The sequence below is a fragment of the Macaca nemestrina genome, chromosome 7 (assembly GCF_043159975.1).
Source record: "Macaca nemestrina isolate mMacNem1 chromosome 7, mMacNem.hap1, whole genome shotgun sequence".
NCBI lineage: Eukaryota > Metazoa > Chordata > Mammalia > Primates > Cercopithecidae > Macaca > Macaca nemestrina.
In genome coordinates, this window is record NC_092131.1 from 108,346,066 (window position 1) to 108,367,354 (window position 21,289).

Genomic DNA, 21,289 nt, shown 5'->3' on the forward strand with positions numbered 1-21,289 from the left:
GATTAGGGGAGAGGCAAAATCTGCTATTCTAAGGTCCTCGGCTGTAGAAGGAGGAGATAATATCACTGGAAGGGATCTGTGATCAGGGTCCAGAAGGCTGTCTTTTTCTTTTAATACATTAAGATGAGAAAGATCTGTAAATGTCATAGGCTAGAGAGATGGAGCCACTGGAAAGGATGAGTTTGATAATGAATGGGAAAGAAGGGTTGGCACCACACCCTTGAGGCAGCTAAAGGGGTGAAGTGAGGGCATCAGGCTTCAGAAAGAATAGGGACTTCTTTTGAGTCCAGAGAAAAGTTAAGTATAGGTTTGAATGCACCTTGAACAGCACATAGGGGCTTTAGAAAGGTTAAGATTTGGCCAAGGGCTCCCCCTACTATACTCTGAAATCCACTGTTAACATTTGCTCTGCAGCACTCTTCCCATGGGCTGCTCAAAGCCAATGTCTGATCATGGCAGGAATATAATTGCAGGGAACCCATTCCCCAGAGACGCAGGACTGCTCTGATTGTTGACCTTGGCTCAAGGGCTCATTATGGCCTTCCTGAACTTCCCTCAGGCTGTGTCAGCTTTGGATACTTTCACCTGACCTTCCCTCCCTCTCCCCTTCACTGAGAGCCAAACCTGTGTTGCACAGGCTGGCTCTCCCAGCTTTGCTTGGCACTCTCTCTCTCTATATATAATATGTATATGTTATATATAATATATATAAACTATAAGTATATTAAATTATATATAATTATATATATTATGTAATTATATATATATACATATATTTGGACAGATTCTCACTCTGTGTCTGCCTGCCGGGTTCATGCCATTCTCCTGCCTCAGCCTCCCGGGTAGCTGGGACTACAGGTGCCCACCACCACATCCTGTTGATTTTTTGTATTTTTAGTAGAGATGCGGTTTCACCATGTTAGTCAAGATGGTCTCATCTCCTGACTTCGTGATTCGCCTGCCTCGACCTCCCAAAGTGCTGGGATTACAGGTGTGAGCCACTGCACCCAGCCTGGCTATTTTATCTCAAAGTAATTTATCTTAATAAAATCCATGCACATTTAGCCCTGTTGGCATGGGCATCATGAAGGACCCAAACACAGCCCCCTATAGGTGCAAGTGGATAAAACCAGAAAGGCTGAGTCAGGGAATTTCACATCTCTCAATGACAGGTGTTGAGCCCAGGGAGATCATGATGGGTCTGAATGTGACAGCAAAATGGGTGGTGGTGGGATCCTGGTAACTTTCTCATAGAGATGTTTGCAGCTTACTGTGACAGCCCACCGGGCATGAGGTGGATTTTCAGGAGGTTGAGGCAGATGTGACCACATGAAGATGGGTGTGATTATACACAAACTGAAAAGGATGTGGTGGGCAATGGGGGAGGGGTTATCTCCCAATTATCCAAGAGTAGGATGTGAAGCCAGCTACTGTGAATATGGAGAGTTGGTGGGGTGGGATCCTGCAAAGTGGTTTCAGAAGAACAGTGGGAGAAGGAAGATAAAGCTGGTAACAGCTAAAACGTAAGACTAGTGGGAAAAGGAGATGGCAAAGTAGCAGGGATGGGAAGCTTCCAAATGACAAAGCTGTAGGCCTTGGGAGACTGGATTTTATACTGTTAAGGGAAACCACCGGATGGTTTTGAGATGAGGCACTACATCATCTGATGTACATCTTAGAAGGACCATTTTGGCCATTGTACAATGTATGAATGGAAACAAGTTAAGAGGCAACTGCAATCATTCAGAAAGGAGACAGGGCTTAGAGTAGGGTGAGAACAGTACAGATGATGGTAGATGTGTTAAGTTTCCCTCTGGTAACTTTTCTCCCAGTGAAATATGAAGCAAGAACATCAACTCAGAGAGTGGCTGGATGGGTAGATAGGATCATACCCTTATTTATATATTGGAAGGGTAGGATAAAAGGTGAAAAAATTAAGTTATAAAAATTTGTTTTTTAAAAAAGCCTGCATTTTTAAGAAGAGGCTTATATTTTTTTACTGCATTCTATTTGGAGCATTTGGAGACTTCTCTTTACTGCATTTTTTTAAAAAAATCTTTTTTTTTTTTTTTTTTTTTGAGATGGAGTCTTGCTCTGTCGCCAGACTGAAGTGCAGTGGCATGAACTCGGCTCACTGCAACCTCTGCCTCCCAGATTCAAGTGATTCTCATGCCTCAGCCTCCCGAGTAGCTGGGATTACAGGAATGCACCATTATGCCTGTCTAATTTTTTGTATATTTAGTAGAGACAGGGCTGGGCTTCACCATGTTGGCCAGGCTGGTCTCGAACTCCTGACCTCAGGTAATCTGCCCACCTTGGCCTCCCGAAGTGCTGGGATTACAGGCGTGAGCCACCGGGCCCAGGCTATATTTTTCTTGATAAAAGATCAGCACACTCAAATCCTCCTCCCAATGAAGTAACCACTTCATTTCTTTTTGAACTCATTAATTTCTGCAATTTTTGTTTGATGCGTCAGTAGTTACTGACACTCTTCTCTGTCCACCAGACTCTCCCCCACCCTCCAGGGTTTTCAGCTCTGTCAAATTCATAATGCATCTCTGTGTGTGTGCATAAGGATATACACTTGTACAAAATTCAGCCCATATGACAAAACCATTTTTACAAATGTTTGCCTTTTAAAACAAAAGGTGTGTCATATATTTTTATTAAATCATAGAAACATTTGTATACAAATTTTTTCACTTTGGGAAAACTGGAATATTAAACAGCTGGGTAACAAAACAGTTGAAAGATACATCTCACTTTAAATAGAAACAAGTTTTAAGTTGTCACATTAAAACAAAAAAAGTTGAAATAATTGGTAACAGGTTGTTGACTTTTTTTAAACCTTTAGACCACAGAAATAATATGTCTTATAAGCCTCAACTTTAAGAATGTTTTTTATTACTTACATCAACCACGAATTTAAAAGACAGTTAACTTGAATTCTGAATACAAAATCAACGTCCTTGTAACTACACAGGCTTTTAGAATACTGTAAATGCTGAATTTCAGGAGATGGTTTCATTCCACAGGACTGATTAAACTTCCTTTCTACAATGGAAAATGTATATAACAGTGTGGAATATATTTCAGAATAAGTTATATATTAAGACATACAATATGGCAATAATGTCCTACTTTTTTTCCTACCAAGTAAATTCAAAAGTTCATCCTAATCTTAAACATTTATAAAAGGGTGAAGACTGAGGGATCCAGTGATACGGAAAATACACAACAACCATCAGAACCACATTATCTATGGCAGAATATGTACAAATGTTCCTGCCAAAATCATGCTTGCATTCATTCCACAGGTGACCAAAAATAACAGACTTTGAAGTTCACCAAATGAAAATGAGCGGTGATTTTGACATTTAGGTCATCACTTGTTCTCCTTCTGAGCAGAGATCCAGAGGTGACACAGTGCAATATCTGCACTCACACCAAACACCACATAAGCACAAATTAAATATTATCAAAATATTTTTAAATTAAATTGAAGACCATTATTTGAGTGCATGAGATATTTTCCCCTTAGCTTCTTGAATGCATGTTACAGAACAAGAATTAACAAGGAACATGTTAGAGGCCAACCCAATCCTCTGAGAACTCCCTGGGGTAACATATGAGACCTTTGGCGCAGGGCTGAGGGGAGGGACAATTATCTACTCCAAATACAGTGATGGTCTCAAAAAGTCAGTCTTCCAAACTCAGGTCTGGATTTCAAACTAATTGAAGAAGGAACTGAAAATGCTATCTTTGGGACTGGTGAGTCTTCCTCCCCAGGACACTTCTTATCCAAGACCCTTAACACTGCAAGCCTCATTTAAAGCCACCCCCAGGTCCTGGGCCCACTGGTGTCAATATGCAGACCTGGATCTGTCCTAGGGAACATGTAAACAAATCTGGGAAAAACTGCATTTCTGCAAGTTTTCCTTGTATCATCAGTGAAAGACCTCTTGGACTAAGAAAAATGATAGGAAGGGCTGCCCCAGTGTCATCTTCCCACAAGGTTTGTCTTTTGCTCATTCTGCTGTGGAAAACTATAAAGTCAAATCAAATAATTTTGCCTGACTCACCCCAAATGATATTGAAGAGAAACATTTCTATGGACTACCTTATTCCTGAATTATGAAAAAAGCTTATCTGAGCATACTTAGTTTGCCATCTTGTTACTGGAGGTGACTTGGAGATGAGGCCAGGCTTTTGTGCAGGTTGGGATTCTGGCTGTGTCTGTTTCGACTGCGAACAGACGAAAACATGGTGTTGCAGCCTGGTACTTTGCATTTGTGGAGCTGCCGGAGGTGCACAGTTTTGTAGTGGGCCCTAAAGGTCCCTTTGTTACTGTAGGTCTTTTGGCAGAGATGACAGGTTATGGGCAACCCAGAAGGCAAGCTAGCAAGGCTCTGGTCAGCCTTCTCCATCAGGACACAGATGGGGTACTCATCTTCCCCAGGGACAAGGCTTGACCCTTCACAGTTCCCATCACTGTCCTCCATAAGCACAGTGCCTTCCTCACTCACCCCGTCAGAGTCCCAGGAAGAATGGCTGCTACTCTCTGACTTCATGCTTGACGTAGTGCTCAAATCCAGGATGGTGCCCTCACTCAAGGGGCCAGAGTTGTAGCTCTCCAGGTTGGCACTGTGGACTTGGGTTATTGGGTAAACCAGACTGCCCATTCGACTTGCTCCTTTGAAGATGACAGATGTCTGGGAGGCTTGCTGTGTAAAAGCCACATCCTGATAGGCTTCCTTAGCCACATCTTTCAGAAGGTAAGCTGTACGGAAATGATCTTCACTGCTCTCCAATGTTTCTTGGCTCAATGCTTTTTGGTGGAGGTTTAGGTTTGAGCTGTGCCTACAAGAGTGAAAAGATGGTTAGTAATGGGTTGGGTTGTTTTAGAAACAGCCATCATTCTGAGTGGAAAGACTTGGTAGATACCAGGAAAAACGTGTGGTGTGGGAGCACCGATGATAAGGGGGTAGGCCCCCATGGGATGTAACACCTGTCTAGTGGATACAGGCCCACTGTTGTTCACTGCTTGTCAGAAGTTAGTGTTCACCAAGAAAGTCGACAGTCTGGAAACTGAGAATATGTAGTCCTGATTTCCACTATCTGTTTGATATACTTTCTGTACCTTATGTACTTTCTATACATGAGCTCACTGTTTCAGAGCTGCTGGTTTGACATACCCCTTCTTCCAGGAAGCTTTCCTTAACTTCTCATGGTGCCCTCCCATGTGCCCACAGCAGCACTTCTCTCACTGTAGAAGTCATCACATTCAACTGTAATTGCCTGTTTCTGGTCTGTCTCCCAGAATGGCTAGACTACATCAACTAGATCAGTTTAACAGGGACACTGGAACCAGGAGATCCCAGGAGAAAACTGGTCACAAACTATAAGGAACTAAGAAGAGGACTTTATTTCAATGAAATCAGGAAATATTACCTTCTGGGGCTGCACTGTCCAATGATAGCCACTAGCCATATATGGATACTGAACACCTGAAAAATGGCTAGTACCGTATGTTGAAAGGATATTTTGAATATACTGAAGTTAAATGTTATTAAATTTTATTGCATCTGGTTTCTTTTTTACTTTTTTTACAGTGGCTATTAGAATATTTAAAATTTCACATGAAGCTTGCATCGTATTTCTATTGGATAGCACTCGTCTAGAGCACTGACATACAGTGCTCTGTATGTGAGAATCCGATTGGCTATAATTGTGTGTGTATGTAGTTTAGTTCATATTTGTAATGTTTCACTATCCTATACCAGACAGAAGTTTTGCAAATGCAGCAGAATAAGCATACCACCAATCTTCTACCCAATGATTACTCTCGAAGGACAGATAATGAGTATCCATTATGACACATACCTTTTAGTCATGTTATCATTTGGAAGTAACTTGTAAATCAATGTTGGTCTTCCTCAGAAATCCTCTGCTAACTTTTGACAAGCAAAAACAGTCCTTACCAAGGGGGTTACAATCTTAAAGGTGATGAGAGAATTATTCCAAATAGAGAAAATACTCCCCCAATACATATCGGAATTTATGGCAGAGTCAAGTTGGGAAAACACCTTCACCAAAATAACTAAGAATTGAACTTTCTAAATCCCTGAAGACATGTGTGTGGGAAGCTTTATAAAATGTACAAAATCTACTGTTCAACTTCCATCTTCTATTCCCTTACACATATTTTCTGGACATAATCAGAATTATACTCCCAGATCACCCACTTTGCAAGCAGCCCTTCTTAACTCCAACTCTGCCCTGTGATTATGTCAGCATTCTGGGTTGAAGAGGCTGGTACATGTCGGCAGAAAACCAGACACTGGGTTGATATACAGGTTCCAGTAAATACAAGTGGTTAAAAAGGAAGACAATCACTTTTATTGGAACCTTGTAAAGAAAGGTCCCTACCGGAACAAAGCAAACCTCTGGGCCTCATACTCAACTCCTGAGTATTCCATGCACACTAATGGCTAACTTGCGGGCTCTCTCACTCCTCTCAAGCCTTAGTGGGTTAGATACATTTCCTGAGGTGCCATGTCCCCTGAGACGAGTAACTACAACAACTGTAAAAACCCTCTGGATCACGTACCAGGCTTTGGTTTCTAGGACTCTGCTAATCCTGTACTCACTGCCCATGTCTCCATCTCTTCCCTTCAACCCTACAACCTCTACATCTCTCCTCCAACTCTTCCTCTTGGCTTCTATTTTGATTAGTTCAGACCAGTGATTCTCAAAATGTGTTCTGAGCACCCCTAGTGATCCTGAGGTCTTTTCGGGGGGTTCCTGAAGTCAGAGTTTCATAATACTAAGATATTATTTGCCATTTTCACCTTGTCTCATGAGTGCACAGTGGAGTTTTTCGGAGGCTACGTGACATGATTTTGCAACAGAACATATGCAGAAGCAGATATGAGAATCTAGCTGTCTTCTATGAAGTCAGACATTAATGAGATTTACAAAAATGTAAAACAAAGTCACTCATCTCACTAAATTTTTGCTTTGGAAAATGTAGTTTTTTTTCATAAACATGTTAATATATAAAGTTTTACAATTAAAAAATTTTTAATTTCTAATATGATAAATTTTGATAGATATAACCCAAATAAAGAAAAGCTCTTGAGTAACCTTAGGTTTTAAGTATTTGTAAAGGCGTTATAAGACCAAAACGTTTTAGTTACTGGTGTAGACATATCCCTTCTTCCAGGAAGCTTTCCTTAACTTCTCAAGGTGCCCTCCCATGTGCCCACAACAGCCTACATTTCCTTCACTCACTGCAGAAGTAATCACATTCAACTGTAATTACCTGTTTCTGGTCTGTCTCCTCCACTACAGAAGGCCTCTGTGGGCAGGGATTATGTCCCCAACACCTAACATAGACATTTCTTAATATTCACTGGGTAAATAGGCATCCAGGGTGCTGTCCCAGTCCCTTCCTGATGGGTCTTGGTAACTGTTGCTGGCAGTAGCAGTGGCTCAAAGAGAACTTAGGTGTCCCTACAGGAATGTGGTTCTCAATCTCTGACTGAGAGAAATGGTGTTAGGTCTGGACCTGCCCACAAAGTCAAATTTAAAATAATGTAACTTAAATCATAGATTCTAGGTAAAATGCATTTCAAGCTCTAGACTAATTCGTGGTTTTAATTTATAATGCAAGATGCTTTCCTGTTGTGGTGGGGGAAGGCTTGGATCTATTAGTACAAATAGGTCAGAACATAAGGAAATATTAAATCTATGAAAAAATAAGTATCAAATGAAAAAGTATCTTGAATCCAGTATGCCTTCTAATTTAGTAGATATTGTAGGATAGAACAGTATCATAAATATCAAAGATAATATGACCAACATGATTGTCTCTTTATAACAACAGCTTATTCACTAACAAACACTCCTCCTCTTGGAGGCTGAAGGAGAAGGACTGGTTCACTAATTAGGGTACCTTGGTGGTTTGGTTCAACATCCTATCAGTAGAAACACTGATTTAATATAAACATTTAACTAATATCTCCTGTGCTCTATCCTCTTTGCTAAAGACAATGAGTATGTTCTTATGAGCCCTGTCCAGGAATGTGTGTGGGAGTCTGTACATTTTCATCCTCTTAACAAATTAGGCATTACAACTTGGACCAAGTGGTGGTGCTGAACTGCTTCAAGTCAAGCTTGTTTCTGCAAATGTAGCATTTTAATATTCAGTGTACCATTTAGCATTTATCATATTCCATTTCATCGATAGGCAGCTGATCTTTTCCATAAGCCTCCTGGGGCCATCTTTTGGTATGCTTGCTCTTCCAATTTATAGGCTGGGGAGGAAGGTGACCTGAAGAGTGGTTAAGTGACTCAAGTTCATGAAGAAAAGCACAAGCAAGACAGTAACACCAGTGCTATCCCCACAGTGATGAGATACGCTCTATACCGGGGGTCTTTGTAAACAGTTTGCCTCTATGTGTGTCATGAAAACTCAGGATCTTTCAACCAGAAATCACAGTCCCTGAAACAACCTGCCAACTACCTTTATTCTTTTATCTTAATAATTAAAAAACTTTCGATCAAGCAGTGATTCTTCCTTTCAAATGTAGCTCGGTAACTAGAAATAAAGGAAAATATTTTATTCTATGGATTTCATATTATCAAATGAAAATGAGTCAAGTTTTGAGACGCTATCGTGGTAATTTAAAAAGCTCCCTTCTCACTCTTATTCAAGTAGTTATTTACGCTTTACTCAACCTGCTAATGTGACAACTAGTTCATGATTTTTTTCTTTTTTTTCTTGTTTGAGATGCAGTCTCACTCTATCACTAGGCTGGAGTGCAGTGGCGTGATCTCAGCTCACTGCAATCTCTGCCTCTTGGGTTCAAGTGATTCTCCTGCCTCAGCCTCCCCAGTGGCTGGAACATGACTACAGGAACACACCACCACACCCAGCTAATTTTTGTATTTTTTAGTAGAGATGGGGTTTCACCATGTTGGCCAGGATGGTCTCGATCTCTTGACCTCGTGATCTGCCTGCCTTGGCCTCCTAAAGTGCTGGGATTATAGGCATGAGCCACTGCGCCCGGCTGTAGTTCACGATTTCTTATCCCACACCCTTGGGGCTGGATGTGTTTCTGAGTTCAGAATTTCTCAGACTTCAGACAGGCAGAATGATGCATATAATGAAACACTGTTAATGCCTTATAATAAATCCATTACTATCTGTACTATATATATATATATATATATATATATAAATCCACACAAAAGGAGATTAAGGAAGATTACAAATAACCTCACATCACTCCAGGTCAGGTTTTGCAGCCAAATTAGGTTAGGTTTTTGGAAGTCAAAATTCATGTATGTTGAAATATGAAAATTCATAGAACAGTTTATCAAACTGTAGCCCCCAGAATAGTACCACCAGCATCATCTGGGAACTTGTATTCATGAATGTTGAAATATGAAAATTCATACAACACTGTTTCTCAAACTGTGACCCCCAGAATAGTAACATCAGCATCACCTGGGGACTTGTTAAAAATGCCGACTCTCAGGCCTCACCCTAGACCTAATGAAGTGGAAATTCTAGGGTGGGGCCCATAAGTCTGTGTTTTAACAATTCTCCAGGTGATTCTGATGCATGTTAAACTTTAAGAGCCACTGCCTTAGAAAACATGATTGCCTACAGATGCCTTACCTGTCTCTGCTCCTGCGGGAGGGAAAGGTAGCATTACAGCCTTCCACTGTGCATGTGTGCATTTCTTTGACATGCATATTCTTATGATGCATTTTCACACTGCAAGCATTTTTAAAGGTCTTCTTGCAGATGTCACACTGGAAGCGATTTTCTTCTATCTGCCTTGCTAATGCATGTTGACCCATGTGCTCCAGTTCTTTAGAATCTTCAAGACAAGGAAAAGTCATTCCCCTGTTGGACAAAGCACTGAAGAGTCCCCCAGTCAGCAGGCGCTGCTGCAGTTCCATGTAGTCAGGAAAAGGAACTTGGGGCTCCATCCCAGGTGTGAAGTAGTGTTCATGGCCACCATCCTCGACCTCCCTTGGCACCATGATCAACGCTGGTGTCTGCTCAGTCTCCCTCTCTGAATTGTGTGTGGCCTGCTCAGGGGTTCGGCTGATGGCTCCACTGGACTCAATCACTGATTCACGATGGCAGGGCCTCTCTCCTTCAGGGAGAGGCTTCCCTAAGCTTCCTGACTGTACGTGCTGCTCCTCAGATACTCTGTGTGACTGAGGACTGCAGGCCTCCTGCTCATCTTCACTGACCACCTGTAGGGGCATGTCTTCATCTGAGCTGAGGTTATGTCTTTTCTCATTAGCTATTTCCACAGCTTCTTTCTCTATTTTGATAGGCATACTGGACTTCCTGGATTTCTTCTTGGGAAGGGCATCAAATGGCATTTCATTTGAAACGAGCTGTTCTGGGATTGAAGAGGACAACAGCGGGAGGGAAGGCAGTATCCCAGGCGTGTTTGCTACCTCGGCAGGTGTGGCTGGACTGCGGTAGAAAGGAAGGACTGGCTGGACTGTCTTTAGGTTGGGAAAAAGCACACCATTTTGCCCAATGTTTGGGTAGGCTGGCTGGCCTTTGGAATCCTCTCCTGAACCAGGGTAGCTGGGAGGAGGCCTACAGTCTGGGGACGTCACTGTGAAACCTGGGCACTTGTAGTTCTCAGAGCTGGCCAGGTTCAGGCTGTTCCTGAGGTCTTTGTCCCGGTTATTTCTGTTCATTGGCATGTGCAGCCGAGGGTTAGGGTTGGCGCTATGGCGATTCCGGCTCCTTAGGGAGCTGAACACCATGTTACACCCTTCGATGGTGCACTTATGCTTGATCTTCAGGTGGACGGCATTGTAGTGGATTTTGAGGGTGCCTTTGTCATAGAACGTCTTCTCACATGCGGTGCAGAACACTCGGCCCTTCTTTGTACCAAGGCTATTCCTCTCAGGCTTCACTTTGGCCTCAGGGGATAACTGTGTCCTTTCAAACTTAGTGACAATGTTATATGATCTGGAGTCACTTAAATGGGTGCTGTCTTCTTTTTTAGTAATAGCATCTGGACAGTTTAAACACTGATCTTTTTCAACCTGAAATGGTGTGGAACTGGAAGTTAAGAAGCTGCTGTTAGGGAAGGGCCCATGGACTTCCTGTCTGGGGTCCTGACTTTGGTCATGACCCTGCTCCAACATATATTGTTCGGGCAGTGACCCTATCAGTGCAGGAGGCAGAGGGTTGAAGAACTGGAAAGGCAGCATGAAAGTCATGTTGCTTATGAGGTTCTCAAAGGGGTGTATACTGCTGGGGTTTCCTTTGTCCACAGGAGTGGGGAGGCTAGAATTCCTGTGGCTGCAGCTCTCAATGAAAGCCCTGATATCTACGTTTGCTGTGGAAGGTGGTATGATAATGGATTGCTCTTCTTTCTCTTGAATTGCCATGAGTTCAACTATAGATTTAGTCTCTCCAAAACGAAGGAACTGCTGCAAGGTGGCCACTTCTTCCTCACTGGTCATGATGCTCCAGTGATCCAACACCTTTCCTGATGCATCCTAAACCCAAACCAGATGTTAGAAATGTGATTAATTTACAACTCTTTACCCTTTCCTCTAAAAATGTAGTCCACTAGACTATAGGATACTTTTGTGCATATAAGGAAAAGATGAACACAGGGCTTTGGGGAATTTAGTCCCTGCTTACCCTACTCTCCCAGGTCAGAAGCTTTGTGCAGACCATAAGCTGCACAAACATTAGCAGTACTCCTACAATTGGTGCAAAAGAGACAAATAAAATCACATTACTCAAGCTGAAGTCAGCGAAATGTAGTGATTATTTTTCACCTCATTTCAGACCAATTGCTTGTTTTGCATTAGATGTAATAATTTTCCCTACTAAAATTAAAATAGGTATCATTTGAACAATAGTAACTTCTTTATCTAAAGAGGATAGATGGAACAATCAGGCCGAGATACAGCTCAAGTATTCATTTGCTGCAAGTTTAATAATCTTCCTAAGCAACTAACATCAGAAAACAAATGAACTTGTATTGATCTATTGCGCACGTTCACAAAGCACAGCTGTAATTACACTGGAGTGTTGGAGATCTTTCAAACTCTAGCAAGGCCTAACTTTCCCCAAAACTACAATAAATATTTTATCACAGAACGTGTATTTGATGGCCTACTGAGATTTTTCACAGTGCATGTAAGAGTTTTGAAGATGATAAAGAATGTAACATCATAAATTTTTCATGCACTAGAGGTTCAAGGTAATTGATTCCATATTTTTAATCTTAACACTAGAAAGCAAGATTATTAGGATGATTAAATATTGATCTATGTCATAACGTAAGATCATAATGCTACTCTACATAAACGGTTGTTTCTAGTCTGCTGGGGGTCCTGCACTAGAGGTGAGCAAACGTTTTTACAGGGAAAGATTATGGTCGTTTGAGTTAAAAAGAAGTGAGTACAAATTCTGGGTCTGCCACATACTAGTGAAATGACTTTCAGCATGATTTTGAGGCACTCTGAGCCTCTAGTTTTTTGACTGGAAAATGGGGATAATATGCCTAACACTTAAGATCATTGGGAAAGGATCTAGGTCTATAAAATTGTTTTTAGTGTTCATTTTAATTACATGGCCTACCTTAGTAAGACTGACATCTATGCTGGTCTTGGAAATATGTTCGCCTCCCATTTCATTGAAATCTTTACCAAACTTTAACATTTTCTAGTGTAATGGCAAGAAAATACAATGCTGTAGCTGTTTCATATCTTAAAGGAATGATGCTTCATCTCAGGAAACATGTTCTTTGCTTCTAAAAACACCTTGACAGCCTCTTTGGAAATGAAACATGAAGCCTACACACTCAGCATGATCTGGGAACAGAGGTAAACTACTCTGCAAAATAAAGAGAACAGAGAGGATGAAGGGCTTGGAATGTTGGAGAAAAGAAGAGAATGTATGAAGATGCCAAAAGAAAACTGGGGTGTGGGGAGGGAAGGAAGGAAGGAGGGAAGGAGATGTGCATATATATATACACACACACACACACACACACATATATATGTGTATATATATAGAGAGAGAGAGATTGAGAATGAGCAAATGCATACATGAACACAGAAATACCATAAAAAATGGAGCCTAGGAAGGAAGAACATCAGTGAGATGGCAGAAGGCTTTAAAGCACAGGAAGGTGTGCTATGAAATTATAAGTTGTTTGCTTTGTGATTCTGTAAGTTCCCTTTCTCAATTCCAAACTCTCAGTAAAATCTGATACAGACAGCATCTTGTGTCAGTAACTAGTTTGGGACTAATGAAAGACATGGAGGCAGCACCTGAAATGGGGCAAATGGTTTATTGTTGAAAAGGTAGTTTAGTAAAAGCCAAATCAGAGAATATGTAATGCTCCTAAAGCTTCACAGATACCTTGGACATCCCCCAAGAACATGAGGTAGGGGCTTAGGCCATTAGAAAAGAAGTATTAAAGGGAAAGATGGTCACCAAGGGCTGTAGCATTGGGAGGTAACTGGGTTACGTCAGTTATATGGGCACAGAAAACACCGTAGGAGGACAATGGTCGTGGTTACTGTACCTGCAGCACGTATCCACGGATGTAATCCTGAAGTGTCCAGTCCAAGGCATGGAGGATCTGGAGAACCTCATCTTGCTTCAACACACTGAAGAGCCGGTCCAGTAGGATTTTTAGGCGAACGGGGATGGCCTGAGTCCCATAGAGCATGAGGCTGCTAATATCAAACACCACATTGGACTGGACAATCTCCACCTGGCTTGTTGGATACATGGAGGGGATCCTGAGCTTACTTAGAGCTGAAAGATCAAATTGAGGAAATGTCATTTAGAAAAGTTCTAATTGTAAGAGAAACACTGCAAAAAAAGTAGGTTAGGACTAATTCTCGGTTATTTGTTCCACAGAAAATACATGAATATACAAATGATTAAATACCTTAATAGCTATGAAGCTTCAAATTATTTACAGGAACTTCTAAAATAAATGAACTAGCTTGGGACTTTTCTCCCTTTCTTGTGGCCTTGCTAAGGAGAGAAATAGTCACCAACAAGGAAGGAATAAGGAAAAGGGGTAAAAACTGAGGTGGCAGGTGCATAATCAAGAGGATGGATAATCAGGAAGCATAGAGTCTGGGGGTAAAGAATCTGGGTTTGGGAATCTGAGAGATCTGGGTTTGAGTATTAGTTGTGGGGCTTTATATTTTCCAGTTGTGGGGCTTGACAAATTAACTTCCTGAAGGCCACGCTGTCCAGTGTAATAGCCATCATTCACATATGGCTATTTACATTTAGATTAAATTAAAATTAAATAAAATTTAAAACTCCATTCCCCAGTTACACTAGTCGCATTTCAAGTACTCAGTAGCCACAAGTGACTACTGTAGAGTTGTCAGATTTGGCAAATAAAAAAAGATGCCCAGTTAAATCCAAATGTAAATTTGAGATAAACAATGAATGGGTGGGATATACATATACTAAAAATATTCATTGGAATATACCTAGGTTAAAATATGATCGTCGTTTATCTGAAATTTAAATTTAACTGAGCATTCTGTATTTTATCTGGCAACCCTAGCCTAGAGGCTGTATTAGATAGAACAGAACATTTCTATCATTACAGAATGATAGCACTGAAGCACTAGTTTCTACATCTTTAGATTGAGGTTAATAAGACACTTCCCATATAGAGTAGTTAAGGTTCAAGACTCTTTGAATCTTAGCCTGTTACCTGGGACATGCTAGTAACTTACTAGTTTACTAGTTAGTTGTCATTCTTAAGATATGAAATCAGTTCCTGAATAACTCTATAACACTACAGGCCAAGAGAGGGTGAAAAATAAAGTTACCGTGGGCCACCCATCCATGCTTGCATTGGTCACACTGACGGTGGTTTATTTTCCCGGGTTTGAAACTTTGGCAACTACAGTTCAGAGTACAGCTGATAGCCTGAAAAAGAGAAGAACACAGGTATGTGGAGCATATAAGTGATGCGTGAAACATTCATCGTATTTCAAACAAAACATATGCCTCCATTCGGCAGCATTTATTGAGCAGTATGTGCCCATCGTGTGCCAGGCCCAGAGGTGTACATTGTACTCTGGAAAGATGAGCAGCCAGCCCTGCACTTGGAGACCATGAACACATTACACAGATATTCCACATTCAAGAATGAGCTTAAACATCAGAACTTTTTCTAAGAAAAGATTATGGTTTAGAATGAATTATCCTGCACTGTTATTAAGGTCATAGAAAGGGTAAACATATTTTCACCAAATTTCTAAGTTGACCAAAGCAGCAACCCTGGAAAGTATACAGAAGCTGTCTTGGAACAAGTAAAAGGGAGAATGACCTGAACTGAGAATAATCTACATATAAAATTTATTTTCCCCCACCCACAGATATGGTAGAAGCTGAAAATACAAATAAGATTTGAGAACATGTAATAGCTGACTATACTGAAGATGATTCCCTGACATCACTCACTGAACTACGTGACTGTCAGAGACAAACACAGGCTGAACAAGCCTTGCATCAATGCCCCTTGCATGTTATGGTGCCATGTTTTATGTGGGGGTACAGAATGTACAAAAATGTAGAGAGGTACATGTCTAACAAAGTTCTAGTACTAAAAACAAAGCTTCGTCTGGGCGTGGTGGCTCATGCCTCTAATCCCAGCACTTTGGGAGGCCGAGGTAGGTGGATCATGAGGTCAGGAGTTCAAGGCCAGCCTGGCCAGTATGGTGAAACCCTGTCTCTACCAAAAATACAAAACTTAGCCGGGCGTGGTGGCGCATGCCTGTAGTCCCAGCTACTCGGGAGGCTGAGGCAGAAGAATCACTTAAACCCAGGAGGCCGAGGTTGCAGTGAGCTGAGATCATGCCATTGTACTCTGGCCTGGGCGACAGAGCGAGACTCCCTCTCAAAACACCACCACCACCACCACCACCACCACCACCACCACCGCCACCACCACCACCACCCACAAAGCTTCACATACATTTTTAAGATGAGTTCCTCAAAGGAGATACAGTCCTGAAGAATATAATCTATTATTAAACAGAAAAAGCCCTCGAAGCAGCTTTGTCAGTGAGGTTTCTGGGAAGACCTGCTGGGTAGAATCTGTATGATTCACGAGAGTCTTGAAACTGGAAAGTGTGTGTGTGTGCGAAGAGCATCTGGAGGAGGGATAAAAAAGTCTTACAATTAAGGGTTTAAACCTCTAATCTGCCAATCAACGGACTATGTGGCCTGCATTGGGGAGAGGGAAGGGAGAATCTAGCTGAAGACTTGGGAAATTCATTTTAAGGAGTATATGATCAGTCTGCACTTAAAAATTGGTTGCTGGTGGGATTGTAAAATGGTACAGCCACTTTGGAAAACATTCTGGCAGTTCCTCAAAAAGTTAAACATAGAGTTACTATATGACCCAGAAATTCACTCCTAGGTATATACCCAAAATAACCAAAAACATATGTCCACAAAAACTTGTATATGAATGTTCATAGCAGCATTATTCACAATAGCCAAAAAGTAGAAACAACCCCAACATCCATCAACTGATGAACAGATAAACAAAATGTGATATATCCACTCACAATTGGGTACTGTTGAACAATAAAAAGCAATGAAATACTAATACACAGTGCAACATGGATGAACTTTGAAAATATATGTGCTAAGTGAGAGAAGTCAGGCACCAAAGTCATGGATTGTATGATTCCATTTACATGAAATGTCAAGAACAGTCCAATTGATAAAGGCAGAAACCAGATTAGTAGTTACCTGGGGCTGTGGAGAGTGGGGTATGGATAACAAGTGACTGCTAGTGGGTAGTAGGAGAGAGTGTGTTCTTGTTTGGTTTGTTTCCATCTTTGAGAAAAACAGCTTTATTGAGATACAATTCACACATATATAACTCACCTGTTAAAAGTGTACAATTCAACGATTTTTAGCATATTAACAGAGTTATACAACCATCATCACAATCTAATTTTGGAACATTTTCATCTTCCCCAAAAGGAACATGTACAAGAATATGGTAGACACATGTTTTCATTTCTCTTGGGTATAGTCCCAAGAAGAGAACTACTGGATTGCACAGTAACTCTTGTTTAACTTTTTAACTGCCAAACTTTTCCAAAGCAGCTGTATCATTTTACATTCTCACCAGCAACATATGAGAGTTCCAATTTCTCCACATCCTCAACACTTGTTATTGTCTGTCTTTTTGATTAGAGCCATCCTAGTGACTGTGGGTGGGATCTCATTATGGTTTTGATTTGCATTCCCCTGATGGCGAATGGTGCTCAGCATCTTTTCATGTGTTTATTGTCCATTTGTATGACTTCCCTGGAGACATGTCTCTTCAGATCTTTTGCTTATTTTTAAATTGGGTTGTTTGCCTTTTTCATATTGAGTTATACAAGACCTTTATATATTTTAGATACACGTGCATTACCAGATACATGATTTGCATACACTTTCTCCCATCCTTGGGTTATCTTCGCTTTCTCGATGGTATCCCTTGAAGCACAGAAGTTTCCAATTTTGACCTCGGTTTCTTTTTGAAGTGATGCAAATGTTCTAAAATTAGATAGTACTGATAGCTGCACAACTCTGTGAATATACTAAAAGCCACTTGACTGTACAATCTATAAGTTAATTTTATGGTATGTCAATTACATCTCAATAAAAATGTTATTAAAACACAGACCGGGCGCAGTGGCTCATGCCTATAATCCTAGCATTCTGGGAGGCTGAGGTGGGCGGATCACCTGAGGTCAGGAGTTCAAGACCAGCCTGGCCAACATTGTGAAACCCTGTCTCTACCAAAAATACAACAATTAGCCAGGTGTGTTGGCATGCACCTGTAGTCCCAGCTACTCAGGAGGCTGAGGCAGGAGAATCACTTGAACCTGGGAGGTAGGGGTTGCAGCCTGGGAAACAGAGCAAGACTCTGCCTCAAAAAACAAAACAAAAAAATGAGTGACCCTGCTTAAACACAGGTTAAATTTTTCATGATTTGATTGTCTTCTACCATTTATTTTGGACTAGAACGGGTTTGAACACAGCTGCAGCTAGGCATTTTCAGGTGATGTGGAATAGGGCTGTTCATAACTGAGGTGTACAGTAAATACAACAGCATTATCTAATCCATTCAAGAGGCTACCAGAAAACAGGAGATGTGGGAGAAAAGGTTTTGCTCTTGTAAACTGTACAGTATAATAAAAAGAACTCCATGTGATTACACTGTCTCACTTTAATAATGCATGCATTCTCAAGGGTGATGCTATCATCCCCAAACGAATAAAAATTGGGGGGTGAAAGAATTACTCTATGTATAAATACAGATGTACATACATACACAAACCTATATCGCAATGGTGTGATACTAAAATTTCATTGGAGAGTCACAATTAAGAAACAATGTCTAAAATCTCCTTAGGTGTGGAGGTTAATGGAAAAAAAATCAAGAAACACTGCTCTAATGACAGAAATTATTTTACTTTTTGGTTACAGAGTTTCTACTTGTATATACATATACAAATGTATTAAATACATGAACAGTTTACATCTATATACATAATTATATAGTTACCTTGAATGTAAGTTAAAGGATAAAAGTGAGTGATGGTTGAATTTACATTACACATTGTCAAAACAAAATTCTAAAAGGCACCATTAACTTAGTTTGTAGTACACCTAAAATGTTGTCCAGCATCTCAAATTTGGCTGCAACCCTCTGAACATCAGCTCACGGATGAACCAATTATTGCTACATTCCCAATAGCACCAGTATTAAACCTGTGAAATATTTTGCAATCTTGATTCTATAAATATCATTTTATAGAAAATTTTTAAAAGGGAGAAAGGTTCTTATTTTGGATTATACCCCTCAAAATGCCATTCCTTTTGTTAAAATTTTTATTTATTTATTTATTTATTTATTTATTTATTTAGAGACAGACTCTCACTCTATTGCCCAGGCTGGAGTGAAGTGGCACAATCTCGGCTCACTGCAACCTCTGCCTCCCAGGTTCAAGTGATTCTTGTGCCTCAGCCTCCTGAGTAGTTGGTATTACAGGCATGCACCACCACATCTGGCTTTTTTTTTTTTTTTTTTTTTTTTGTATTTTTTAGTAGAGACAGGTTTCGCCATGTTGGCCAGGCTGGTCTCTTAACTCCTGACCTTAGATGATCCACCTGCCTCGGCCTCCCAAAGTGCTGGAATTATAGGTGTGAGCCAGTGCACCAGACCCCATTCACTCTTTAAAAACAAGATGCTGGAACTGTATGAGTAAATTCACATTTTGCTTATTTGGAAAAATAAAACCTGCTTTAACCAGAAGTAGAGATGTCCTTAAGCACATGCTTCCTCTACTCCCTGAAGACTCTGCTCAAAAGGCTCATGCAACCCAGGAAGCTAGGTGACTATCTCAGGTTCAGCACAGCAAAACCACAAAGGGAACAATTCCAAGCACATTTCATAGATCAATACTGAAACTTATATTTTGCATCTCTTGTCACCTAGGTCAGGTTTTCTCAACTTTGGCACTACTGACATTTTGGCTGGATAATGCTTTGTGTTGGGGGGGGCTATTCTGTGCAATGTATGACATCTGGTCAGCATCCCTGACTGCTACAAACCATATGCCAGTTACACCCTACCCTCCAGTTGTGACCACCAAAAATGTCTCCAGACACTGCCAAATGCCCTTGGGGGGGCCTATACCACCCTCATGGGCATTTGGGGCCTATAGTTTTAGTTTGGGGACAATTTTAGCTTTCATTTCAGGACAATTTTAAATAATTTTGTCTATAATTCAATGAATGAATGCAGCTTTATGAGAAATATTCTTGTGGTTCTCCATGAACCCATTTGAATAAGGCTTAACAAAGCTCATTAAACATCTATGGAAATAAATCTCAGAGGAATTATTTATGAACTAAAAAAGCTAATTATAGTGTCTAAGAAAACTTCCAATATCAAGGCCCTTGGGTTTTTCCACCCATCTTAGAACTCCACAACGTAGTAATATTACAGCACCATTATCTAAAGATAAATGAAAACTTCTAAAATGAAATTAAATGAAAATATTCTAATTACAGGACAAAAAGCACTCATGTAAATCAAAACGGAAAACTCTTAAATGTATATCCTTTGGAATCCATTCTAGTTCCATTCTTCAGAAACATAAAGCAGAAGTTTACAACATTCTGAACTCATCAAGACATGATTATTGCTTTTTAACACACTCATCTTAATCAGACTATTTCAGAATTGTTATTAGTCATTTTTGTGCTACAAATCAACATTCAAAATCCTGGCTTGCTTTTTTGTAACTATCATTTTCTCATTCATCTAAAAACTACTGACATACCTAGTATGTGATGGAAGATTGGGTTTTGCAGTCTTGGGATAGAAAGTTATGACCTAGTTTTTAGGCAGGCTCCTGGACCCACTTCGTCTCTCAGACACCCTGTTCTACCTTTGGCTTGAGGAGATGCTACCACAGGCCTCTTGTCAGGAGATGCTGAGTTGAATTCCTGGAAGCGGTCAGGCTAGGCACATAGTTGGGTATATACACAGATACTCAGTGCTGGATAGAGTAGGCCTCTCATGGGATTTGAATTATTGAGCTCTGAATAAAAACTGTTTAGTTCAAAGCTGTTTTCATCTCTAGTATGTGCATATACTTTCATTTCACTGAAGATAAATCTAGGGGGATATTCCTGGGGGAGTAACTGGTAAGGGGAAGAGGGAATTTTGGGGTTCCCAGATTCACAGCACTGGCCCTTTGAGGGGAATCATTTGTGTTAATTAAAATCAAATAAAATGGCCGGGCACCGTGGCTCACATCTGTAATCCCAGCACTATGGGAGGCCAAGGCGGACAGACCACAAGGTCAGGAGATCGAGATCATCCTGGCTAACACGGTGAAACCCCAAAAAATTAGCCAGGCATAGTGGCAGACACCTGTAGTCCCAACTACTGGGAAGGCCGAGGCAGGAGAATGGCATGAACCCAGGAGGCGGAGCTTGCAGTGAGCTGAGATTGCGCAACTGCACTCCAGCCTGGGTGACAGAGCGAGACTCCGTCTCAAAATAAATAAATAAATAAAATGTAAAATTCGGTTCCTTGGTCACACCAGCCACATTTCAGGTGCATAGGAGCAACGTGTAGGTAGTGGCTACTCTACTGGACAGTGGAGATATACAACATTTCCATCATCACAGAAAGCTCTATTGGAC

General features: G+C 40.8%; 1 protein-coding gene across 2 annotated transcripts in view; it reads right to left on the bottom strand.

Annotated features, from left to right (window-relative positions):
• Positions 1–2,628: 2,628 nt before the first annotated feature.
• LOC105497469 (basonuclin zinc finger protein 1) overlaps positions 2,629–21,289 on the bottom strand; it is a 28,935-nt gene continuing 10,274 nt past the window's right edge. For both annotated transcript variants that reach the window (XM_011768573.2, XM_011768574.3), the window contains exons 2-5: positions 14,884–14,983; positions 13,602–13,837; positions 9,689–11,553; positions 2,629–4,860 (exon numbers count right to left, since the gene is read on the bottom strand). In XM_011768573.2, the coding sequence (XP_011766875.2) occupies positions 4,176–4,860; positions 9,689–11,553; positions 13,602–13,837; positions 14,884–14,983 (2,886 nt within the window). In that variant the 3' untranslated portion in view covers positions 2,629–4,175. The remainder of the gene's footprint in view (positions 4,861–9,688; positions 11,554–13,601; positions 13,838–14,883; positions 14,984–21,289) is intronic.